Source organism: Oryzias melastigma, linkage group LG24 (genome assembly GCF_002922805.2).
Source record: "Oryzias melastigma strain HK-1 linkage group LG24, ASM292280v2, whole genome shotgun sequence".
NCBI classification, from domain to species: domain Eukaryota; kingdom Metazoa; phylum Chordata; class Actinopteri; order Beloniformes; family Adrianichthyidae; genus Oryzias; species Oryzias melastigma.
The window spans coordinates 7,567,463-7,595,347 of record NC_050535.1 but is presented as its reverse complement, the minus strand read 5'-3'; the positions used below and the strand labels follow the sequence as shown (position 1 = coordinate 7,595,347).

The window sequence follows — 27,885 nt, the reverse complement described above, 5'->3', positions numbered from 1 at the left end:
CAGGCAGCTGTTTTTGCCTAACCTAAGTTTTCATCATTTCATTACGTTTCCTCGTGTTTCAGGCTAATTTGACATCTAGCTGATATTTTAGCTGGCTATCAACTTCAGTGTTTTCAGCTTTTAGCTTCAGCGTTTTCAGCTATCAGCAGCGTTTTCAGCCATACACTTCAGCGTTTTCAGCTATCAGCAGTGTTTTCAGATATAAACTTCAGTGTTTTCAGCTATCAGCAGCGTTTTCAGCTATACACTTCAGCGTTTTCAGTTATCAGCAGCGTTTTCAGATATAAACTTCAGTGTTTTCAGCTATACACTTCAGCGTTTTCAGCTATCAGCAGCGTTTTCAGCTATACACTTTAGTGTTTTCAGCTATCAGCAGCGTTTTCAGCTATACACTTTAGTGTTTTCAGCTATCAGCAGCGTTTTCAGCTATGCACTTCAGCGTTTTAAGCTATCAGCAGCGTTTTCAGATATAAACTTCAGTGTTTTCAGCTATCAGCAGCGTTTTCAGCTATACACTTCAGCGTTTTCAGTTATCAGCAGCATTTTCAGATATAAACTTCAGTGTTTTCAGCTATACACTTCAGCGTTTTCAGCTATTAGCAGCGTTTTCAGCTATACACTTTAGCGTTTTCAGCTATCAGCAGCATTTTCAGCTATACACTTTAGCGTTTCCAGCTATCAGCAGCGTTTTCAGCTATAAACTTCAGTGTTTTCAGCTATCAGCTTCAGCATTTTTAGAAATGAACTTCTTTGTTTTCAGCTTTTAAATTCAGTGTTTTCAGCTATCAGCACAGTTTTCAGCTATCAATTCAGCCTCTTCAGTGGCTAAATAGCATTCACACTAACATTATCACAGGTAGTTCTATATATCTAGTTCATAAGTATGTTAAAAAGTTACGGTTTTAATGTTTTTTAAATGTAGTTTTAGAGTGTTCAATAAATATTCATCATGTTCTAGAGAGATCCTGTTTTTGCAATCTATGAAAAAGCCCAAATTAACAGATAAATGTTTTAAGCCAAGGTGTTCAAATGTGGGCAAAAAAACAATTAATGTGGATTTTCTGAAGAGAAAACGGTAAATGAGGGAAGTTCTACTTAAATCTGTAAACAGATATTGTAAAGCTATAAAATAACGAAGATAAATAGCGCAAAAATTACTTCACAAGTCACAGTGTTCTTGTGAAGTCATGACTTGTGACTCCTTTTTTGCTTCACACATTATATGAAATCTGATACCCGTCACCTGAAAGCAAAAACAAAAACTGAAACCTGCCCTTGCAGCACCGATGGCGTCTCGGATCACTGCCTCCGCTTTGTGCCGTGGTAATGTGACCACACTTATGTTTGCAGGGCGTGACACGCTGGCCTCGCTGTGTTTTGGTGCTTACAGTGATGAAGTAGATCAGTTATCCTGGTAATGATGCAACCTGTGGACGTATATGAAGCAGGTGTGAAGAACAACAGCAGCTATGACTCACCTTAAATTATTCACCGTCTACAGTATGTGTCAGGTTCCATTTGTGTTTGCATTTCTATGCCTGCAAGACCATTATAAGAATTCTAGTTTATATTCTAGTTTTTGGTGCTAAGATGGAATTTTCTTTGTTTTTGCCAATTATTTGAATAAAAAAAAAGGAAATATCACTTGTGATTAGGTACATTTATAACAAAAGACAATGTGGTGTCACTGATGTCTCAGTGCATATAGTGCACAGAAAACTCCCAAATTTAGGAGGTGGAATTAAAAAGTTTATCATCGCCAAATTCTGTTTTTTATTTGTGTCGATGAAGGTTTTTAGGTTTTTTTAGTCATCTGAGTGATGACATATGGACTTAAAGTCCCACTTCAACCATATTGCAAAATCATTCCCTGTGATTAAAAGTATAAGGTTTTTAGACAAAATCAAGAAAAAATGTGGCTAAAAACAGCATAATCATAATAAAAAAAACTTATGGGAATGCATTTAAAATAGCTATAAAGATTATCGAAGTGAATCTTTTAACACTTAGTGTTTGCTCATTTTTGTTTTACACTAAAATTCGATCAAAAACAACAAAATAAAGCTATTAGAGCACATGTGTCAAAGTCAAGGCCCGGGGGCCGGACCCGGCCCTCCGGGTAATTCTATGCGGCCCTCCAGATCATTTTATTTTATTGTTATTAATGCCCCGATGTTATCTTGCGCTCATTTCTAACATGTAATTTTGACAAAATATATTTTTATAAAGAGTAAAATACTCAAAGTTTTTTTAAGGTTTACGTTGATTTATTCTGGAATAATATTCCTGCCTTTTTATTATTCATAAATATGTTAAAACGTTAAGGTTTTGAAGTTTTAAAAATGGAAATTCTGGACTATTTTTTAGGCCGTCTTGAAGTTTAGCTAATATTTCAGCAACATGCTAGCTGTTTTGGCTAATTTTGGCTTTTTTTTGTTTTTTTAGGCTATTTTGAAATTTAGCTATTTTTTCAGCTACACACTACCTGATTTGGCTTTTTCAGTTGTTTATGCTGTTTTGAAGTTTAGCTATTTTTTCAGCTACAGACTACCTGTTTTAGCTTTTTTCAATTGTTTATGCTATTTTGAAGCTTAGCAATTTTTTCAGCTACACACTACCTGATTTGGCTTTTTTCAGTTTTTTTAGGCTATTTTGAAGTTTAGCTATTTTTTCAGTTACATGCTACACCATTTGGCTTTTTTTCAGTTGTTTATGCTGTTTTGAAGTTTAGATTTTTTTCAGCTACATGCTAGCTGTTTTGGCTAATTTTGGGATTCCAGTTTTTTTAGGTTATTCTGAAGTTTAGCTATTTTTTCAGCTACACACTACCTGATTTGGCTTTTTTCAGTTGTTTATGCTGTTTTGAAGTTTAGCTATTTTTTCAGCTACAGACTACCTGTTTTAGCTTTTTTCAATTGTTTATGCTATTTTGAAGCTTAGCTATTTTTTTCAGCTACATGCTTGCTGTTTTGGTTAAACGACAGGGTTTTTTTAGGCTAATTTGGCATTTAGCTAACATTTTGGCTGGTTATCAGCTTCAGCGTTTTTAGCCATCAATTTCAGCATCTTCAGCTATCAGCATTAGCATCTTCAGGATCCAAATTCAGCATTCACACTAGCATTATCACAGGCAATGCTATATATCTAGTTCATAAATATGTTAAAAAGTTACGGTTTTAAAAATGTAGCTTTAGTGAGTTCAATAAGTGTTTCTCCACTTCGACCCGCGACCTGAGGTCTGTTTTGGATCTTGGCCCGTTGTGTGATTAAGTTTGACACTCCTGTCTTAGACTCTTTGGTCTTAAGATATCTGATCCCGCTGCAGTAAACCGTCTGTCTCTCAGCTGAACTAATAGCAGCTCCTGACAGATTGGATCTGCTTTGGTGTGGCGCTGCTGCTCCTCCGTCCTACACACCTGTCACTAACTTTTAACCTTCAGTCCTCTTCCTAAGTGGAGAACACTCACACAGCAACACACCGTCAAACAACAACCGACGCTGACATGTGCACACGGCCAAGCATACCAAACTAAACTGACTGTGCGGATAATGTGATGTCCTCAATCTGTTTTGTTATTCTTGTCATTGCTAAATCGGATTCACCTCAATGTTGGGATGTTCAACAAGATATAACATTTATTATTTCTAGCTCAAAACTCCACAGCACATTATCTGGAGGCAACAGAGCAAAGTATCAACCAGAGGAGGTGAAGAAGAATAAAAACAGGCAGTAAAGTGGAGCGGTTTAATTAGCCAATCTCAGCACAAACAGGAGAAAACAGCATTAGCTTGTATCTGTGCTCTCATTATAAACATGTCAAAATTCTATCAAACTTCAAACTCATTATTTGACAATTAAAGAAAATTGTGCCTAAACTGATAGTTCCTAATCAGATAGTTTTTTTGTTGAGCTGATAATCAGACGGCAGGAGTGTCATTGTTTTAGTGGGGGGTGTTTTATTGCCATTTCATTACCTGAAGGTAAAGGGACTCATAGCCGGCCGGGTTTGTGGTTTCCAATGTGTTACACAGGCGATTTAATCCATTTAGGTCAAGCTCTTGGGAAATTCCAGCTTGTTCTCTCTTAGTTGAAAAACACTTGCGATGTGTCAATGTGAATCGGTCACAGGCGGTGACAGCTAAAGCAGGCGCCGAGGCCACAAACTGTTTACGGTGAAATGCTGTTGGGTGTTGTGCATCAATTTGGGATAAATTTTGTTTTCGGCCTCTGGCTTCGTTTGGACACAAACAGGTGTGGCACTAACAGCAAGAACGGCTGGAGTGGTCAACATCTGTCAAGACACATTGAGATGAAGCATTTGGGGAGTCACAGATACATTAATTTAAGGCCCTTTCACGTAGAGACCCCAACATAAAACCACGTATGTGAGCATGACTCATGACTTTTCTTTTAGCAGTATTAGTTAGTGTACGATTGCGCTTCTCAAACTCTTCATTATGTCGCCTAAAGAGGCACAACTACAGTCTCACCCTGTCAATACTGTGAGTACAACACATTCTCAATCCCAAGTCGTCACGTATTGACGTTTGGTTAAAGACCCCTCACATAAAGGACCAACTCACCGTTTTTCGACGCACTGGATGTTCCAATAAAGTCTCCCCATGATAGTAGTGTTTTAATTATGATTATGACGTTTTTAGCCTAACCTAAATGTCTTAAAAAGCCATTTTTTATGTTGATCTAAAGTCTCTGTTTCCAAATATTCTCTGAGGGGGTGTGGCTTTTGGAGCTCCGCCCCTGATCTCCCACTGTCTGATTATGATAGCTCTGTGTCTGCTAGTGTAAATCTTTACATAAAAAAGTCAAACAATATCAGTAATGTCCAGCCGTATGGTTCAGGTGTCAGCTGGACGAGGAAGTGAAGATCTTCATGGACAGAACTTCCTCCAAAATCCTGAATTTTTTTTTCCTTCCAGACTCTTTTAGCTAATTCTACAATGTTTATTGACGTTGCTGTGATCAATACATTCAATCATTGGTTTCTCAGAGTTCTTGATAAAATAATGAAAGCTAACATCAAAATTCTCTTTCATTGATTTACAATCCTTTCCAACTGCGGTCAAATGAGCCGCCGTTCACATTTCCGTGGTCACATCAAGAAGCTCCGTGGAGTCTGGTGGAGATTTTCCAGCGTTCTCAGTCCTGCTACCATAAGTATTGGATGAAACTCACACCAAAAATCCAGTGATGCTGATTTGACCACAGAAATGTGAACGGCGGCTCATTTGACTGCAGTCAATGTGAAGATACCATCTTCTCTTCTCCAGAACCTGAACAAGACACGCTAGAACAGATGAGGGTTTAGTGCATGTGCAGCAGAGCTGTTGATGGAAAGAAGATCATTCATTCAAACAGAGTCTGTCCAAGACTGTTTGATTGACAGATTTAAAAGGAGAAATACTCAGAAATGCAAAAAAAAATGATTTCTTGTTAAATTTGTTCTGTTTCTGAAGAAAAATGCCACACAGACATGATAAAAACTCAAAAAACTGGATTTTCATTGGAGGGGGACTTAAAATCATGGGTCTCCAACCGGTCCAGTATCGCGACACCAGTACCCAAACCTGGTACCAGTACCCTAACCTGATGCGGCACTGTTACTGGTTTAGGGTACAGGTACTGGACGTGTCCCAAGGACCAGTGCGCATCCGGGACCACATCCCGAAGGTTTCGGACCCTGGATTTCACAAACAGCCAGGACGTCAAAAGATGACAAGTTGGGGACACCAAAACGTTTAATCAAACGTCAATTTGGGACGACTTGGGATGAATATGTTGGTGAGTGATGTCACCATGTTCATGTGACCACACCAATGACAGAACAATCACCTCCTGCCTATTAGAAACAAATCTCCTCAGATAAAAAAACCAAACCAATATTTATGTATTCAGCAGTTTATACATCTAAATAAATAGGGAAAAAATAAATCAATTAACTTCAGAAAAACTGTGAACTGTGAGGGTCCATCAAATTGTTTTGTTTTTGTGCAAAGCAGCAAACTGAAGAGAAAAAATACTCCAAAAACAACAACTCCAGCTCTGTTTTTCTCACTTTTGTGCCTCAATTATGCAATTCTCCAAGTACTTCTCCAGTTTTTCTCCTTAACTACATTGTCCACTATGTGTGAGTGTGGCTCTCTGATGGTCTTGCATGCTGGTTAAGGTGTACCTCACCTTCCCACTACAATAGCAGCCCAAGAAAGTCATCAACCGCACAGGACAAAGTAGATGATGGATGGATACCAAGCAGCTCTTAATTTGGCCTATCTACTAAAAAATCTCCTTATCAACTTCTTAGAGGCAAAACTTCATCAGAAAGTCACACCCTGAAGGTGCAGCGGTGCTGCACTTATTCAAAAAGTTCCCATCTCGTATCTGTAGCGATCTCTGGAGGCATCACACAGATTCTACAGAGGATGTTCCACTTTCCACAGGCTAAGAGAAGTGATGAAGTCATCCAGCCCAACTCCAACCTTACTTCAAGTTAGCTTCCTTGATAAAGTTTCAGCATCAGTTTTCAAATCAAACGACCCCGATGAGACAATAGTTTTTAAAGAATCTTTGTTTAATTCACTGAATCTCACCTGTTAGAGAAAACTTTACTGTAATTGTACACTTGGATCTCCAGCATCTCGTTTTCATCCAGCCGGCTGGCAATGGGCCATCGAAACGTCTGCAACACAAACACAATGGAAATATGAAAGAAACACTATGCAAGCACACTAAATTGGTTTTATTTGCATATTTAAAAACTTTTTTTAATGTTTTTTTCACAAAATCTCACTCCCGAGTCATCACATATTGACGTTTGGTTAAGGACTCCTTGTCATTTTTTTGACGTTTTGGGTGTTCCCAACTTGTCGTTTTTCCGGGTTAAGGTTAATGTACCGGTACTGGACATGTCCTGAGGACCAGTGCACATCCGGTACTGCGCCCGGTGTACCAGATGCTGTACCAGACGCAAACCAGTACCGGTAAGGTTACCCGTACTGGGTTAAGGTAGTGGTACTGGACGTGTCCTGAGGACCAGTGTGCATCCAGTACCGCGCCTGGTGTACCAGATGTGGTACCAGTACCTTAACCCAGTACCGGGTTAAGGTACTGATACTGGACGTGTCCTGAGGACCAGTGTACCTCCGGTACCACATCTGGTGCACCAGACGTAAACCAGTACTGGGTTAAAATACCAGTACTAGAGGCGTCCTGAGAACCACAACCGGTGTACCAGATGCTGTACCAGACACAAACCAGTACCGGGTTGAGGTAAAGTTACCCGTACTGCGTTAAGATAGTGGTACTGGATGCGTCCTGAGGACCAGTGTGCATCCAGTACCGCGCCTGGTGTACCAGATGCGGTACTGGTACCTTAACTCAGTACCGGATTATGGTTAAAGTGCCAATACTGAATGTGTCCTGAGGACCAGTGTACATCCGGTACCACATCCGGTGCACCAGACGTAAACCAGTACTGGTTAAGGTACCGGTACTTGATATGTCCTGAATACCAGTGTATCTCTGGTACCGCATCTGGTGCACCGGACGTAAACCAGTACTGGGTTAAGGTACCGGTACTGGAGGCGTCCTGAGAACCGCAACCAGTGTACCAGATGTAGTACCAGTACCATGACCCAGTACCAGGTTAAGGTACCGATACTGGACGTGTCCTGAGGACCAGTGTACCTCTGGTACCACATCCGGTGCACCGGACGTAAACTAGTACTGGGTTAAGGTACCAGTACTGGAGGTGTCCTGAGGACCAGTGCGCATCACGTACAGTATCTGGTACTGCATCCTGTACCGCATCTGGAACCGTGTCCTAAGAGGAACAGCCAGCCTGTCAAAACATGACGAGATGAGGACACCCAAAATGTCAAGTGACATTAACGACGTGACTTAACCAAACGTCAATATGTGACAACTTGAGGATGAAAATGTGTTAATATTTCAGGTAAAGATGCTTTAAAACACTATGGAAATTTAGTGAAAAGTTATTTTAAAAAAACATCTTGGAGGTCAATTGCTGAGAAGGAAAAAAAATATTGATTCTTTTCAACAACATTCTCATCACAGTGCTGTCCACAACAAGTCCAGAGATAGAAGAACAGCGCATGCACGTCTATAGTGAGCTGAAAGGTCGAGTGTGATGTCTACGCTTTATATTTCACAGATGACTGTACACGTTAAAAACTGACAGCTCAATCTATTATCAAGTATAATATGTGGCATTTATGAAAATCGATCAGTGTGTTGCACCTAATCCAAGGCCTCTGTCAGCGCTAAAAAAAAGGCTTTCCGTGAACAAAATCCTTAATAAATTCCACAAACATTGTAAGATTAATCAGAATTGAACCACTTTCTTTTAACAATAGGATTGATTAAGAAGGTTATGCAATTTTAAAATGCTTCAGGCAAAAACTCATGACTTACTTCAGTAATTAAACACGATTATTGAACGCTTGACTTTGATTTTATGTCCAAAAGCAAACAAGCACTAAATATATAAAAGTATTTAAAAGTTATTACCTCCAATACTTATACAGCCCTCATCATAAAGCTAAAAACATGATCAATTTTCATTTAAATTCAGCAAAAACCCTTTAGATGACTGCATTTTTGCAACCAGGCTTTTGAGGGTAAAGTGCTGAAGGTTGAACAGGTGATTAAAACCTCATCCACCCCCTGGAGTTTACAATCTCTTCGTCATAAAAAGCCTGCAGGATGCCAGGAAAGAGATTCATCCAGTGTCCCATTACTGAATCCTGTGGTTTCCACCTGCTCCTGCTCAGATCTGGGATCTCTGCTTGCACAACTTTAACCTATCAGTCAGAGATTCTAACCCCATACCTGCAGTCTGTGCTCTTATTTATCCAAAACCCAGCAGGCAGGAAGGCGAAGTCGGACTCCTTTTGCTTCTCCTGGAACATTCCTGCGTTATACTTTCAGCTCACTGCCAAATCTCATCAAGTGATCTTTAGTAATTAAAAAGAGTAATGCGGTAATGAAGCTCAAATAGAAACAATGGGAATTACAACAGCATAACCTAAGAAGATACACAGCGGCATGAGATTCGTTTTTTATTTATCTCACTTAAGAATGAATAGACATGGTAATTTCCCAGGAGTATAAAAACTTAATCTACAAACACATAAATGCAACACCTTTGTTTTTTGTTCCCATTTGAACTCAAAGATCTGAAACATTTACTCTCAAATATTGTTCACAAATATGTGAACGCTTCTCCTTTGCTGAGCATCACAGGTGTGCCATATCAAGAGGCTGATTAGACAGTAGGATCATTGCACAGGTGTGCCTTAGACTGAAAAGAGAGCAGTGAGATCTGCAAATTTGCTCCAGTGAAGGGGGTCTAGGACCTCGGAGAAGGTAAGAATCTGGTGTGACCACCCTTTGCCTCATAAATGGTATGTGGAGTATACTTGTGTAGCGCTTTTCTGTCTACCTTGAAGGGATGATCTCACCAACTTATCTGTGTACAAACAAACACAGATAAGAAAAATATGAAATACTATTGCTCAGGTAAAAGATTTTTTTACCTTAGATGGTGATTATATTAACTTAACCGGAAAAAAAGATCTTATCCTGCCACTATTTGCTTTGGAATGAAAAACCTCACATCCCGTTGGTCTAAATTTAAAAAAGTACATCAAAGTTTAATGGTTGAAAAAGGGCATGCATGTTTTATGTTTTTTTCATCTCAGTTTGGAAGTAGGAAAGCATTATATTGGTAGAAAAAGTGATTAAACTTGCAAATAAATAAAGAACAAAACACATTGTAGTCAAATAAAATGTAAGAAAAACCACCAGACATGAGGATCAAGCTGCACTACCACACAGCTCAAACTCAAGGTGCCTAAAATACAGACTAATGAGAACTACTGCGTCTTTCTTCAGCACTGAACGCCACTGATCATTTGGGTGATGAGACGTAGAGGAAAGCTCACTGCAATGCATGAGAAAGAAGAAGAGAAACAAGAAAAATCCCAGGACGGCTTTTTTTATTTTTAAAAGCACACTCAGCTTTTTCAGCTGCAGTTCATGGACGTTGAGAGTAATTGGCGGAGCGAGGTGGCTCATTAAAATTGTCAGGGATGATCTCACCAACCACAACCTCCGAGGCTGCAGCGGGCTAAACGCTGTAGACTGCTGTGATCCCAAGTCTCTCTCTGAGGGCTTCAGTTGGATGACCGGGTCATCCTCAGTTTTTAAATGCACTTCTTCATGACTGTTGCCATGGAGATGGCGGAGGAGAACCTCCCCGTCCCATGATTTGCTCTCCATGGACTCTTTTTGATGCTCTCATGTGTAAAAAGTAGTTTCAGATTTTTTCTGTTGGAATCAATAACAGATTTTTGATTCATATGCGGTGAAAGAAGAAAAATAAAACAGCGAATTCTTCTATCTATCTATCTATGATAGTTTTAGTTTTTTTACCGTGCACAAACATCAGTCACACACACATACACGTGTGTATATATATATATTTGATATATGTTTGGGGCGGCCGTGGTGCAGCGGTAGGGCGGTCGACTCCTGATCGAAAGCGAGCGGGCTCGACTCCCGTGTCAAAGTGTCCTTGGACAAGACACTGAAACCCAAATTGCCTCTGGTGGGAGGTTGGCGCCAGTGTTCGGCAGCGGAGCCACCACCAGTGTGTGAATGTGTGCATGAATGGGTGAATGGGTCTGTGACTCTGAAGCGCGTTGGGCCCTTGAAGGAGGGTAGAAAGCTCTATACAAGTATACGCCATTTACCATATACATATATATATATATATATATATACTCGAAGGAGGGTAGAAAGCTCTATACAAGTATACGCCATTTACCATATATATATATATATATATATATATATATATATATATATACCCATCAATATCTATGTCTACATAGATATCAGTATATTTCTGTATCTCTCTCTCTCTGTCTATATGTTTTTTTTACATATATATAAATTAAAGTTTTAGTCGTTTTACCATAAATAAACTCCACACACATATACACATACACTCCACACATATACATATATATATATATATATATATATATATATATATATATACACACACATTTATCTATCTCTCTACAAATATCTATCTCTCTCTCTATGTGTATATATACATATATGTGCTTGTGTAATGATAGTTTTAGTTGTTTTACCATAAACAAACTGCACACGTATGTATATATATATATATACACACACACACAAAATTCTTCCCTTTAAAGAAGGCTCAAACATAAGCAGCGATGGTTTCCACGTAAATTAAATGCCATTTAAAGTGAGCATTATCAGAATTACAGTACACATCGAAGAGCATTGTCCCGCTCATGCCATGGTCCCTGATAAAGGACCGACTGACCCATGTTCAACTGCTGTTCACATGGAACCCTTCTCCACTTCGGCCTTCAAAGTTATAAATATGTGTGTGTATATATATATATATATATATATATATATATATATATATATTCATTCATTCCTTCATTTTCTTGACCGCATTGTCCCTTTCGGGGTTGCGAAGGTGCTGGAGCCTAACCCGGCTACTGATGGGCGAAGACAGGGTTCACCCTAGACATGTCGCCAGTCTGTCGCAGCGCCCCAAACACACACACACAATTTACTCTCACATTCATACCTAGGGGCAATTTAGAGTCACCAACTATATATATATATATATATATATATATATATATATATATATATATATATATATATATATAGTTCATGTTTGTGCAGTAAATTTGGAGTGAAAAGCGTCACTCCAGCTCTGAGCAGCAATAAAATTACTGTGCTGAAGTCATCATTTATTCATAATGTGATGGGAAAGCTCTTCCATGAAGTTGCCTGGAGTGTGAAAAACTGATGAAAATGGATTCAAACACTGGAAGTGTTTGTATCATCCCGAGCCAAACTGATTCTCCTCTTGGTCAAATGATGGAAGCGAAAAAATGCTGAAATATTACCCGTGGAGAAAAGGAGTGTTGTAATGCATGGACTCCTTTATTATCATTATTGGTTTAAGAGCACAACCTACATGGTGCTATGGTGTGAGCTCATATAACAGATAACTTGATTACCCAAATAATCTGGGAAGTGGTTCAGAACTGAGCTCTCTCTGCTTTCCTGCTCACTCTAATCATGCACATGTGAGAGCCGCTCAAAGTGATAAGGCGTCAGTCATCAGATTGAGCAAAGTCCCAAACCGCTAATAGTCAAGTTATAAAACCTTTTGCATTAATTATGTCTTCACTGTGAAGTGAAGTGGCGAGGATCTGGGCATAAATCCTCAAGCTTGAAGGACTTAAGTGACTGCTTCAGAAAAAGCCAAGAATACTGCAGCTCATAAAGACATGGACGACATACTCACTGAAGAGCTCTGACTATGACAGCACTCATACATAAAAATGAAGATAGGTGCAATTTTTATTGAAATATATTTAAGAAATGACTTTGAACAGCTATTCAGTTTTAAAACCTTGTTTTACTCAGTTATAGCTCAATTTATACCACAGTCTGAGTGAATACTTGATTCTGATTGGCTCCTGGGTGTGCATTAAAGTTATTTACCACTAAACTCTATGGTATTTTAGTTATTAACATGTTTTAACCAAATTTTAAAAAATAAAAACACATAGGCTGTCTTTCCGCAGTTTATCAATTCAGCAAGACAGGGAAAAATAACAGTAATTTTATAGTTTCCTTTAACCTGTTTGGTTAATATGATATATTTAGAAAACTGGGATGAAGCGGAAGAGAAAGAAAGAAAATAAAACTATATATATATATGTGTGTGTGTGTGTATGTATATATATGTGTGTGTGCGTGTATATAAATATATATATATATATATATATATATATATATATATATATATATATATATATATATATATATACAGTATATATGTACTATATATGTATATATGTATGTATATATATATACAGTATATATATATATATATACTATATATGTAGCCCTCCTTTGCTGCTGCAGTTGAGATTGGTGTAGTTACAACGCATCGCACCACATGTCAAATACATAATACATCAAAAGCATAAATTACAAAAAAAATTAAAAAACAAAACTTAATAAACATATAACAATACTAATAAATTAAATGCCATTTAATGTGAGCATTATCGGAAATTAAAGTACACTTCAAAGTTGTCCCACTCATGCCATGGTCACTGATAAAATAAATATTAAATCAAGTGTGAAATCCCATCAGCCTCCCAGACCGGTTCTAGCAGGACCCCCACAGGGCCCCCAACGTCAGAAGAACACATACCACCGCTGCCACACCACGGGGCTCAACAAGCCTTGGTCCCCCCAAGGGAGACCCATCCAACGCTTTGGGCAACCACCCCCCATCCCCATGGGAAGTCTAGAAGAGAGCAAGGCAGGGTCCCGCCAATCTCCGCCCAAGGTGATAATGCCCAATAACATTGGGGGTCGCCTCAAGAGTGTTGTGAAAACTGTTCAACCGCTGTTGGAAATTTGGAGATCCTCATGGGCAAGGACCAGAACCTGCACCACAGGGACATAGACACCCCAGAATCAGGGGTCCCTCTTCCTGCGAGGAGAGAGATCCGCCGGGCCCAGGAAGCCAGCACCAAAGGGACATGTCTTCGCTAAATGCCCTCCCACCAGGGATGGGGTAGGAGACAGAAGATCAGAAGCCTTCCTTGTGTAATGTGTGTGCGTTTCAGCGTAGATTTAAAATTATTAACTTTAATGTGGACACGTTTTCTGAAGTTTATTTGAAGAGAAGCTAATTTTGTATTTCCTGCCTTAGTAATCAGAATTTCATGGCTGGCTGTTATCATCCTCCGTCTTTATCAGCAGAAGTGTGTCGTCGTCACATGAAACAGTCCACTGAAAGCTAAATTAACATTCTTTAAAACTGAGTTACAGTAAGGTTCCTGTGATGTTTCGGCAGAACTTTCAGCTGAAGGGCTGAGAAACAAGCTCCAGTGATAAAAAAGTAAAAAGGGACGAGGCTTCAGAGTTACATAATCCCCAGACTCCCATTAAAAAGTCAGATATACCAAACCGTGGAGCTATTTTAGCTGGTAGGTAGGGCTTGTTTTTGAATTCCCCGAGCATTATCTGGATCATTTAGTTTTCAATACACTTGAAAAATCCAATATCTTATCAGAAACACACACATTGATTGCTTCTGCAGCAACTCCGAGCTAGTCCAGGACTCTCTGTTCTGTGCTCTGGTTCTGTCTAGCTTTTGCGGGGGAAAGCCCTGGTGTTCTGCGGCTAAAAGCCCCGCCATGCACTGAATAATGAATACAGATTCCCCACGCAGGCCATCCGCATTCTAGTTCAAAGGCATGCTGCTAGTCCATGCATAAAGCAACAAGACTCTATGTTAATGGACCTCAGTTCCAGAGGCGGGACTCAGCCAAGAACGCAGAGACCAGGACAAAGATGTAAACAGGAATTACTCGCGCATTAGCATGGGTCAAGATAAGAGTGGACACAAGGAGCACACCCGCACTCTCGCACATGAGCAAACAGCCTCAGAAAGTCGAGGATGCAGAAGAGGTCAGGAGGGAACGCCGGACGTTTCATTGATGCTAAGTGATGCCAATGACCCCTCTGAAGATGCAGGACTTTGGACGGGGTGTCAGAAGGGATCATAGTGTATGTACAACTCTGTGCTCGGTACTGTAGCCTCACAACTTTATATATATCCACACACATTTCTCCTTTTGTCTAGTTCAGGGGTCGGCAACATTTAACAGTAAAAGAGCCATTTGGGCTCGTTTTGTACTGATCTAAACCTGGAAGAAGCCGTATAGTTTTACTTTAGCCTTTGAGAAATTTAGATTTGCATTCATGACCTTCTTTTTTTAATATTTAACATGAATTTTGTCCATTTTTTGGCACAAACAAAAGCAAAAACATAAAAAGAACCCAGCATCTCTCAAAATTTGATTTTCTTTTTTTTAAAATTATTATTATTTTTAAAATAAAAGATGCCGTGCGCCTAACAGGATCATCTCAGTACAGCTAGTTACCAATGTTGTGCAGCATGAGATATTATTTGCTTTTAACTCATAAAAGATCAAACTTTATACCAAAGCGTTGCTTTGCATATAAAATCTGTTCATTCTGGAGGTAGAGTTGAGCAAACGAGACGTTTTCAGGTCAACAGGGATGTGAAAACCTACGTAGTTTATCATCTATGTGTACCTTAACCATCAATTTATAAATATAACTAATCTAAATTAAATAAATGCTAATAAGGTAATCCTTACTAAATTCTATTTATTTTTTCCTTTTTTTTAATTCCCCTCTTTGTCCTCAACAGTCTTACACAGCTGGGTTTTGTTATTTTAGTTTGGACCTTGGTCGTCTTAATTTGTGGGCTTTGTTTATTTGTTTTCTTTAGGTAGTTTGGTTAGGAGGAGCTGCTGACTCTGACGGTCGACGTGACTGGGTCAGCAGTCTCCCTGACTTAGTTTATGTTTGGCCAAGGAGCCACGATGGAGAAATAAAAGAGCCACATCCCAGCCAGCGAAGCCAAATGGGCCCCATATGGTTTAAAAGTGGGCAGAAAATGTGGGCCCCCATTGGGTTTGTCTGCAGTTTCTGTTTTTGCCCAGATTGGCTTAGGTGGGCAATCAGTGGGTTAGCTTGCCACACTAGCCTGCTGCCCGGTGAACAGCAGAGCTCACTAGCTCACTACAACAAAACTCACTAGTTCTCTACAGTGGAGCTCGCTAACTCACAACATCAGAGCCTGTTAGCTCGCTACAGCGGAGCTCGCTAGCTCAATACTGCAGACCTTGTTAGCTCAATACAGTAGAGCTCGTTAGCTCAATACAGCGGAGCTCACTAGCTCAATACAGTAGAGCTTGTTAGCTCAATACAGTAGAGCTCGCTAGCTCAATACAGCGGAGCTCGCTAGCTCGCTATAACGGAGTTCGCTACAGCGGAGCTTGCTAGCTCGATGCAGTGGAGCTTGCTAGCTCGCCACAACAGAGCTTGCTAGCTTGCTATAACGGACCTTGCTAGCTTGATGCAGTGGAGCTTGCTAGCTTTCTACAACAGAGCTTGCTAGCTCGGTATAACGGAGTTCGCTACAGCAGAGCTTGCTAGCTCGATGCAGTGGAGCTTGCTAGCTCGCCATAACAGAGCTTGGTAGCTTGCTATAACAGACCTTGCTAGCTTGATGCAGTGGAGCTTTCTAGCTTGCCACAACAGAGCTTGCTACCTTGCTATAACAGACCTTGCTAGCTCGATGCAGTGGAGCTTGCTAGCTCGCCACAACAGAGCTTGCTAGCTTGCTATAACAGACCTTGCTAGCTTGATGCAGTGGAGCTTGCTACAACAGAGCTTGCTAGCTTGCTATAACAGACCTTGCTAGCTTGATGCAGTGGAGCTTGCTAGCTCGCTAAAACAGAGCTTGCTAGCTTGCTATAACGGAGTTCGCTACAGCGGAGCTTGATAGCTCGCTAAAACAGAGCTTACTAGCTTGCTATAACGGAGTTCGCTACAGCGGAGCTTGCTAGCTCAATGCAGTGGAGCTTGCTAGCTCGCCAAAATAGAGCTTGCTAGCTTGCTATAACAGACCTTGCTAGCTTGATGCAGTGGAGCTCACTAGCATGCAATGCCATCCACCAGTAGGCTGGCTGGCGTAGCAAGCTAACCCACTGAGTGTGTACCTAAGCTAATTTTAGCAAACACAGGTGGGGCCAGGACAGAAACTGCAGACAAACCCAATCTGGGCCCACATTTTATGCCCGCTTTAAACCATATGGGGCCCATTTGCCTTGCTGGCTGGGATGTTTCTCTGGAGCCAAAGTTACAGACCCCTGGTCTAGTTTAATGTCTTGCATTGCTCTCAGTGTGCAGACATTCTCTCAATGTGTTTTGGTGACCGTCTAAGTACGCCATTTTCCTGATTACACTGAAAACAAAAGAGCTACTTATCAACAAAGGAAGCAGCTCTGCTTACGAGTCAAAGAAAAAAAATGTTTTTTTCGTGGCTTCAGGAAGAAAAAAACTAGAGCTCTTTAGGGAGACTACAGCATGTGTTTACGTCTTTTTTTCCCCTTTGGTATCATGTTTTCTGACTTTACTTCTGCTGCTGCAGAATTCCTGCAGCATTTTTTTAATTCAAATCCCCAACTTTCATTTTATCCCCATTTCTCCCGACTGTAAGTCTGTGCCACTCCATTTTATTTCCTCCTGTTAGTCAGTGTTTTGTCAGTGTCAGGGGCTTAAGGGGCGACGAGGATTAGGAACATTTCTCACAATCTCATAGCAGCCAGAGGGAAAAGTGACAGACCAACAAGCTTGGAGGACCTGAAATGAGACGTATGCGCGCTGGTGCTCAGAATAATTAATTTACACCGTTTATACTGTAGCAGTGGAGAATGAAGTCCGTACTCCAAACGACATGCAGCCTGTGCAGAATGATAAAATGCTTAACAAATATCAGTTTTCTAATTAAAAAAATATGTTTGAAAAATTAACTATAGTCATGCAACAATATGTTCAATAAATTGATTTCTACTTAATAATATAATTAAAGACAAATAACAAAAAATAGTTATGTAATGACTTTCTTTGGTTGTTTGTAGCTTTAAAAGCTTCACAGGAAATTCACAACAACTAAAAAAAAAAACATACTTGCAGAGTTCACAAAGGGGTAATAGTTTCAGTTTTATGCCCTTGTCTGTCAGTTTCCAAAACTCCCCCCATCTTTTTGTGTTTATATTCGGAATTCAATTTAAAGACAAGAAGAGTGAGGTTTGGTTATGAGAAGATGTCTGATCTTACCACAAGGGCGGCATAAATTATAAAAGCTCATTTTGATAGAACAACTCATGCAAATGTGCAGATATCTATGATTAAATAACCTTAAACAAGCAACAACTGTTGCATAAAAAGTAGGAATACATTTAATATTTCTATTCCTTTGCCTTTTTAAATATTATCTTTCAAAAAATGTAAATTCTTGGATTCCTGAATACTTACTTTTTGTTTAAAAAAATGTCGTTCAAGTGAAAGTAAAAAAAAACATTTAAAACAAACCAACCTCATTGAAGTGAGCCACATCTCCACAGTTCTCTGCAACACGACTGCAGAAGGGCAGACCTGAAAGAAATAAAAATATATAATTTTTGGAAATTAAACACACAACTTATAATAGTTTTCATCTACTGTTTGTCAAAAAAATGTTAAAAAGGACGCAAAAACGGAGAATACAACCATTCTTGGTGCAATATATTAGCAACAATGCAGGCTAATTCAGAAATATTGAACTATTTCTTTTAAAAAAAATAACAAATTACTCTTGAAAAATTACTAAATTAACACAAACTAATCATCTTAAGTTTGATATATCTATGACACATCTCTCATTTGTCTTCTTTTGTACTTTTGATTATTTGAAATAAGTAAATTCCAAAATCAGCCTGATAAAATAAAATGCAGAATAGTCTTTTGGATTTTCATTCATTTGTGTTCAATTTATTTCTCTGGAGAAAACAAGTCTAATTTGTTTTGTTTAACCTTTTTTTTATTTTGTATTTATTTATTTTTTCAGGCAAGGTTTGATTGGCCCCTTTATCTCTTTATTAGTCAAAAGATTAAATTTTAGAGCATTTAATGAAAAAAAACGTCCTAAAAAAAATTGTAAAAAACAGAAAAAGATGCAGACTTTATTTTTATTTTTTGCTTTCAAGTTATTAATTTTAGAGAAAATCCATGAATATTTAAGTTTACTCAAGTTGAAAAATTAAACTTGAATCTTTTGAAAAATACCAATATTGTAAATTTTTCAAAATTTTCATTTATTATTATTATTATTAGTGTTATTACTGGTTTGAACTTATGTTGAAGTATGGAGTATAGATGCTCTAATCTCAATTTCTGTGTTATTCTGTGACAATGACATTAAATATTTGAATCTGAAACTGAATCTGAAGTTGTCTTAGACAACAGCCCTGTGGTACACCATTTGTTAGGACAAATACAGTTACATCCATGCAGGGAGGGTGAATATAAACTGTGGACCTGAAACACAAACATTTGTGCAGAAAGAGTTTCTGGAACATATAGCTCCTTAGAGAGTAACCTTCAACTTCAATTTACTTTTCTGTTCTGTTTTTCTTCTTTATCGAGATCCTCTTTTCTTATATCATATTATTTGGTGAAGCTTCAGAGTGCTGTGTCATCAAACACACAGAAACCGTTTTAGCAGCCAGACTGATCAATAACAGGATTAAAAATGATCAAAAACACACATCTCAGTGAAACATCTTTCTACGGTCAAATCTGTCTCAATCTTTTCCAGTATTATCATCATTTTTTAAGCTTGTTTGTCAAAATGATTCTATTGAGAAACAGTTTCATTGGTTCCCTTTCATTTTTTAAAATGTATTTAATTAAAATAAGAAATTCAGATCATTTTAATGAGATTTGTTGTTTTTGTTCTTTAATTAACAAAGAAGTACTAGCTAATACTAACAATTGGACTGTGTTAATACACCTTAAACATAAAAGTGAAAAAAATAATAACTTAACAAGAGTCTGCCAGACCCAAAGTAATGGTAAGGCATTCCTTACTTTTGTGTTTTGAATTGTTTTTATTTTCTTTTTGTAAAGCCCTTTGTTATTCTTTCTAGGAAAAGTGCTACAGAAATAAAGATTTTCTATTCTATTCTATTCTATTCTATTCTATTCTACTCTATTCTATTCTAATTGTCATCATTGACGACCTCATGGACCATTTTGGAAACAGTATAGTATTATTTCTTTTTCCTGCATGTACACAATGGCACAATTTATGACAGAAATAAGACAGTAAATATATGAAAACATTTAAAAAACAAAAATAAGTATAAATAAAAATAGCCTTGAAATAAATGACTAATATGTAAAAAATATTTTACAAAATACTTTTTTCAATTTAATGTGTATTCTTCAGTATTCTTTGATTTAAAAATGACCACAAGTAGATGATCATTGAATAAAAGCAATGTCAGTATTCAAACAATTTAAAATCTATATTAAACTTTCAGCTTTTGTGGCGACTTAAAACTTCTTTTAACAGCCCATAAAGGTGGTTGTCACGGTTACAGAGGAAAACAAAGGCAGGAGACAGAAATGTGTAATTTTACCAGAGAAAATACCCAACGGAAATGTAAAAAACTGAAAAAGGAGAAACACATCAACATGATGGCAGAGCAGAACCAAAGCGCTTTCACTAAATAATGTAGATGTACGCAAAACTATATATACAGTAGATACTTACTGTTTTTTTTTTTATTATTTTAATTCTGTTTCTCTGTACTAAAGTAGACTCCTGAGTAAATGTCAGACATTTCATAGAGAATGGTCATGATGTCGTATGAAGTCTGGATTAGATTAAAAACAAATTAACATTTTAACAGCAAACAAAGAAACATCTGTGGAGCCACAGGAGACAGTCGCTCCATGACTCACTATTTCACTCCGATTCTGCAGCAAATGTGAAACAATGCATCCATATAGACGTATAGCTTTTGTTTTTCACATACTATTCAGTCAATTCTTATCGTAGCTGGCGTGCTGCTTCATTAGTGGTTCCACGCCCCCCTGTGTGTTCCGCTTTGTTGTGTTTGTTTGCTTTCTGCATGCAGGGCTTCTTTATGTGGGTGAATGTTGACACATCAGCAGAGCAGGGATGTTAATAAAGCTCCTGCCAGACTGGCTCTGGTGATCATTTTAATAAGAAACGTATTGATCCGGCTCGGGCTGTGATGACATAATTAGAGTCACACGGAAAGGTTTGTTTTTTTAAGCTGACTAAACCTGCGATAATGCTAGTGTGAATGCTTTTTGCTGAAAGAAGTTTGCTGAAACTTTTACCTAAAAATGGTGACGCAATTGAGCTTAACGTCTGAAGGGATTTGCTGATATTGCAAAAACTACTAGCAAAATGTTAAATTTGCTAAAAGACTGGAAATTTAGTTAAAGAACTAAGAAAGAGTGCTGAAATTGACCTACATTTCAGAAAATTTGCTGTAAAATTGCTCAAATTTTTAGTACATGCTACTTTTGTAAAAATATTTAGTGTGTTGCTTAAATAGAAGCTAAACTCCAAATTAATCCCAAAAAACAAAGTATATGAAAAATAAGCCGAAAAAAAACTAGCTCGTTGCTTAAATACTATAGCTAAACTCTAAAATAGCCTAAAATTCCTCAGTAAACTGAATTAGTCAAAAACGTTAGCATGTTGTTAAAATAAAAGCTAAACTCTAAATTAGCCTTAAACCCCAGTATACAACAAATTAGCCAAAAACGTTAGCATGTTGTTAAAATAAAAGCTAAACTCTAAATTTGCCTTAAAAATCCCCAGTATACAAACAATTAGCCAAAAACGTTAGCATATTTCTAAAATATTAGCTAAACTCCAAATTAGCCCTAAAAAACTCCAGTATATAACAAATTAGCCCAAAACCTTCACATGTAACTAATATAGAAGTAAATGCCAAATTAGCACAAACAAGCTAGCATATTGGTTAAATACTAGCTAAACTCTAAAATTGCCTAAAGTTTCGCAGTAAACAAAATTAGTCAAAAACATTAGCATGTTGCTAAAACAGAAGCTAAACTCCAAATTAGCCTAAAAACCCCAGTATGTAACAAATTACCCCAAAACGTTAACATGTTGCTAAAATAGAAGCTAAAATCCAAATTTATCCAAAAAACCAAAGTATATGCCAAATAAGCCAAAAAAAAGCTAGCTCGTTGCTTAAATACTAGCTAAACTCTAAAATAGCCTAAAATTCCCCAGTAAACTGAATTAGTCAAAAACTTTAGCATGTTGTTAAAATAAAAACTAAACTTCAAATTAGCCTTAAAAATCCCCAGTATACAACAAATTAGCCAAAAACGTCAGCATATTGCTAAAATATTAGCTAAACTCCAAATTAGCCCTAAAAAACCCCAGTATATAACAAATTAGCCCAAAACGTTAACATGTTGATAAAATAGAAGTAAATGCCAAACTAGCACAAAAAACTAGCACATTGGTTAAATACTAGCTAAACTCAAAAAAAGCCTAAAGTTTCGCAGTAAACAAAACTGGTCAAAAACATTAGCATGTTGCTAAAACAGAAGCTAAACTCCAAATTAGCCTAAAAACCCCAGTAGAAGATAAATGAGCCCAAAGCATTAGCATGTTGTTAAAATAAAAGCTAAACTCTAAATTAGCCTTAAAAATCTCCAGTATACAACAAATTAGCTAAAAACGTTAGCATGTTGCTAAAATAGAAGCTAAACTCCAAATTAGCATTAAAAAAACCTCAGTAAATGCCAAATAAGCAAAATAAAAATAAAACGTACCGTAAGGAGAATCACTTATTTAAGGGAACATTCCTTTCACAAAAAAAGCCATACAATGCAAATTTTAGCATAAAACAAAAACATTTCTGAGTGGAAGTGGATCCGTCCTCCTACAATATTAATACGAGCGGTGCAACTGTCATGCTAGCATTACATGTGGGTTAAAAACAATCTTATGTAATGTGTTCTGCACCCAACTAAAACAGCCTTGATCAACTCCGCCTTACAAGAAACAATTTGGAGCAATCTAAAACCTTAAAATAACTGACCTAAAAGGAAGAAACTGAATACATTTGAAAAGATCAGTTTTGGAGGCTAATTAGGACTAGAAAACAACACCTTACATGTTACATTTAATGTTGAGCATCACAAAAAGGGCTTCAAATTCGACTGAACACGCTTCAGCAGCAAAAGAATTCAAGGATTAAAGGGGAAAATAAATGCAGAAAGAGCAGAAAGTCTATTTTACCCTCAAACATCTCATCTAAGTAAATGTCAGAATGTTAAAAGATGGGATGATGAAATATGAAGTAAAGTCATAACAGAAAGTTATAACCTACAGACACCAGAAGTGAATTCATCAACTCTTCAAAATGTTGAAGTCGTGACATTTTTTTTAGATCTATAATGTCTTTTTTTTTAACGTCGAACCGCAGAGGTTAAAAAATGTATGCCTCTGCTAAAAAAATATGTTACTTTATGGTAGGTATGGGCGAAACATCGATGTTATCAATTAATTCGAATTTGTTGCTTTAGACGATTTATTTTTTTGAAAATCGAGATTTTATTTTTTCAGCTCTTTTGTGCTTCTGTAAAGTCAGCCTGTTTGTATCTTGTAAAGCACAAACATGAAAGCTGAAGCTAGCGGAGGAGATTCTTCAGTGAGGCAAAGAGAGAAAGAAAAAGATTGTTCACAAAAAAATAAATAAATAAAAAGAAGAAGGGCAAGAAAAATATGAGAAGTTTAGTTAATATTTCAGCTAAATGTTAGCTGTTTTGGCTAATTTAGACTTTTTTTCAGTTTTTTGGGGCGTTTTGGAGTCAAGCTAATATTTTAGCTACATGCTAGCTGTTTTGGCTAATTTAGACTTTTTTTCAGTTTTTTAGGCCGTTTTGGAGTCAAGCTAATATTTCAGCTACATGCTAGCTGTTTTGGCTAATTTAGACTTTTTTCAGTTTTTTAGGCTGTTTTGGAGTTAAGCTAATATTTCAGCTACATGCTAGCTGTTTTGACTAATTTAGACTTTTTTATTTTTTTAGGTAAATTTGGAGTTAAGCTAATATTTTAGCTACATGCTAGCTGTTTTGACTAATTTAGACTTTTTCATTTTTTTAAAGTCAATTTGGAGTTAGGCAAATATTTTAGCTACATGCTAGCTGTTTTGACTAATTTAGATTTTTTTCAGTTTTTGGGGGCACTTTGGAATATAGCTGATATTTCAGCTACATGCTAGCTGTTTTGGCTAATTTAGACTTTTTTTCAGTTTTTTAGGCCGTTTTGGAGTTTAGCTGATATTTCAGCTACATACTAGCTGTTTTGGCTAATTTAGACTTTATTTTTTAAATTTTTTTAGGCCTTTTTGGAGTTAAGCTAATATTTCAGCTAAATGCTAGCTGTTTTGGCTAATTTAGACTTTTTTCAGTTTATGGGGAACTTTGTAGTATAGCTAATATTTCAGCTACATGCTAGCTGTTTTGGCTAACCTAATTTTTTTAGGCTAATTCTGCATTTTTCTAGTATTTTAGCTTGATATCAGCTCCAGCGTTTTCAGCTATTGGCTGCAGCGTTTTCAGCTATCAGCATTCCCACTAATATTATCACAGGCAATGCCATATATCTAGTTCATAATTATGTCAAAAAGTTACGGTTTCAAAGACTTAGTTTTAGAGTGTCCATTAAATGTTTATCTTTTTGGCCCGTGACCTAAGGTGTGTTTTGGATTTTGGCCCCTTGTGTGATTGACATTCACAACGTCGTTCTACAGGACCCAGACAGAATTAGAGGATAAAGCTGCTGGTCTACAGCAGCAACCGCTCTGTTATTACACACTGATGCTAGCATGCTACGATTTTAGCTGCTAATGCTAACGAACGCTTCCTGTGTGTTGTCTATAAATGTAAACACGGAGGATTGGTTCAAAGTCAGGCAATATTTTAAGACGATGCAGATAAATACAACATTAATTCACAGTATATTTATAAAAACTGTATTTTATAAATATAATACTACCAGACATGACTCCACTTTGTACTAGTCTCTTGGTAACATTACAGAGCCGGTGTTGAGCTGAAAAACTCATGTAATATCTTAGTAAAATAACACAATTTGTCCAGTAAAAATATGCTTTGATTTTCGTTTATCTACTGGCCAACTTGACTGGTGCACACAGTAAAATCGGTTTGAAGGCGGTTGCTGTTCTGCCAAATGATTGCAGTATTTCTCTTGATAGGACGCTTAGGCTAGCGGTAGCTCACACTGTTCTACAAACATTTTTACAGCTTGTATTTAGCTGCACTTTGTCTTTGAGCTAATTTCTAAAGGAAATGTTAAAATAAAATAGGTGTTGTTAAAAATATTCTGTCATTTGTAACCTTTGTTAAAGAAAGTAAAAATTGGGAGGGAATGAGAAAATTGGAGATCAGATTTTTTGGCGAAATCACTGGTTGACGTCAAAAACAGAAGTCCAAAAATACTAAAAGAAAAAATTCTCATGCATGATGCAAATATTAAATCCAATGCACATAAGGAAGTCAAGACATAAGAAAAAGTAGTAAATTTACTGAAAACATGTTGAAGGGTTACCTCAAGGGACAAACTCTCAGACAAGCATATGGTGCTCCTGCAGAAAACGCTTTTTCTTGCAGGCCAAAGACAATCTATAGGTAATTAAACCTTCATTAAACTGAGACATGAAACTGTTAACAGCTTGCTGATGGTTCAGGCATGCAAATGTTTTTTACTTTATTATTATAGCCTTTTAACCTCCTCCTCCCCTCATACCACATATAGCTCTGCCAGGGTTGGTCTTCCTGAAAACGTCTTTCTGAGCAGACAGGAAGTTTTTTGATCACAAATCAGTCGGAAACTGGAGGGAAAACACTCAAAGCTCTCTCCTGGAGATTTTAAAACAGCCTGTAAGTGAGCTAAAATAACAAACTGTTTATGAAAATGTTGAGAGGCTATTAAGTCCTAACAAATATGTGGGATATTTCCATAAAACCTTACACAGAAGATGCTTATATTTGTCTAAATCAGGGGTGTCAAACTCAATCGCACAGGAGACCAAAACCCAAAACATAACTTAGGTCGGAGGCCGGGCAGAATAAACATTTATTGAACACTCAAAAACAATATTTTTAAAACGTTAAAACTGTAACTTTAAGATAATTATGAACTAGATATATAGCATTACCTGTGATAATACTAGAGTTGAAACTCTAAGCTGAATTTGGCTGCTGAAGATGCTAAAATTGATAGCTGAAAATGCTGAAGCTGATGTCACTAAAGCTAAAAGGCTGAAAATTCTGAAGCTTATGGCTGAAATCACTGAAGCTAATAGAGGAAAATGCTTAAGCTGATAACTGAAAATGCTGAAGCTGATGTCACTAAAGCTAAAAGACTGAAAATGCTGAAGTTTATGGCTGAAATCACTGAAGCTAATAGTGGAGAATGTTGAAGGTGATAGCTGAAAACGCTTAAACTGATAGCTAAAAATGCTGAAGCTGATAGTTGAAAATGCTGAAGCTGATAGCTGAAAACCCTGAAGCTAACAGCTTAAATCACTGAAGTTAATAGTTGAAAACACTGAAACTGACAGCTGAAATCACTGTAGCTAACAGCGGAAAATGCTGAAGCTGATAGCTGAAAACGCTTAAGTTTATAGCTAAAAATGTGGAAGCTGATGGCTGAAAATGCTAAAGCTGATAGCTGAAATATCTGAAACTAATAGTTGAATACAATGAAGCTGATTGCTGAAAATGCTGAAATTGATGGATGAAATCATTGAAGCTGATAGCTGAAATCACTGAGGCTAACATCGGAAAACACTGAAGCTGATAGCTGAAAACGCTGAAGTTGATAGCTAAAAATGCTGAAGCTGATATCTGAAAATGCTGAAGCTGATATCTGAAAACACTGAAGCTGATGGCTGAAATCACAGAATCTAATAGCGGAAAATGCTGATGCTGATAGCTGAAAATGCTGAAGCTGAAAACACTGAAGCTGATAGCTAAAAATGCTGAAGCTGATATCTGAAAATGCTGAAGCTAACAGTTGAAAACACTGAAGCTGATAGCTGAAATCACAGAATCTAATAGCGGAAAATGCTGAAGCTGATAGCTGAAAATGCTGAAGCTGAAAACGTTAAAGCTGATAGCCAGCTAAAATATTAGCTACCTTAGGTTAGCCAAACAGCTAGCATGTAGCTGAAAAAAATAGCTAAACTTCAAAATAGCCTCAAAAACAGTAAATTGTTTCAGATCTAACATCTAGGAGTCTTAACTAAACCAATGAAAGCTGAATTGGGTTGAAGAGTTAAACTCCCAAGTAAAAAGGGCAATAGTAAGCTTTATATTTCAATATAACTGGTGGAGATCAGACAAATACTTTGTTTAAATCAACATGAAATCTAATAAAGTTCTTGCAGCTTTAAAGTGTTCACTGATGTAAAATTAAACTGAAATCTTTGGTGAGGCTTCATTTTGAAGAAGAAGAGCAGAGAGTAATGTTAAATAAACAAACAAAAAAGAAAACAATAAAGGCTTTTTCTTGAGAACATAACTGCTTTGAGTCAGCCTCAGGGCACCAAACATTTCAAAACTTTAAAGCTTCTTTAATGCCAGTTTCACCAATAAACAGAAATCCTTTGATTTAGAGCTGGGTTGATAAAATTGATTAATCGATTTAAACTTAACAGATCAATAATCGATTCATAAAAATATTAATCGATTTAGCACATAAAGTGAAAAAATGCTAGCTTGATGCTAACGTTTATTGGAATTTCCTATTGAACAGCTAATGCTAACACTCAGTCGACCTAAACATACATTGATTAAATGAAAATCTTTACAGTAAAAGTAACCCTTTTTGTTCTAAATATATCCAAAATAATTTCTTCTTCTTCTGGAATAAGGTGTAATGCTGTAGCGCGATCGCCACCTAGTGGCCAAACTGAAACGCACTCCAGGAGAAGCAGAACAATGTTTACAATGTTAAAGATCTGAACATTTTTGTTAGAACTTCTCTTTATGAGAAACTATTTAACACTGTATGATACTAGCATAATCTCATTATTTCTCTAATACATTTTACAATATGTGAACTGTATCACAATATTACAAATATATTAAAATCATACAGTCGATTATTAATGTATTTCTGAACAAATGTGTGTGTAAAAATGAGCACTTCATGAAAGATTTGAAAATTACATGTTTGCAAACTGGTTAAAAACTTTCCAAAATGTTTCAGAATTTAAAATGTATCA

At 37.2% G+C, this 27,885-nt stretch overlaps 1 protein-coding gene across 12 annotated transcripts in view; it reads right to left on the bottom strand.

The window, feature by feature from the left end:
* The window catches only part of otofa (otoferlin a), an 86,153-nt gene that overhangs the window by 57,239 nt on the left and 1,029 nt on the right, over positions 1 to 27,885 (bottom strand). For all 12 annotated transcript variants that reach the window (XR_004947230.1, XM_036210407.1, XM_036210409.1 and 9 more), the window contains exons 2-3: positions 18,105 to 18,163; positions 6,607 to 6,695 (exon numbers count right to left, since the gene is read on the bottom strand). Coding sequence is in view for 11 of the 12 variants with exons in the window: in XM_036210407.1 (XP_036066300.1) it covers positions 6,607 to 6,695; positions 18,105 to 18,163 (148 nt within the window). In the remaining variant the exon portion in view is untranslated. The remainder of the gene's footprint in view (positions 1 to 6,606; positions 6,696 to 18,104; positions 18,164 to 27,885) is intronic.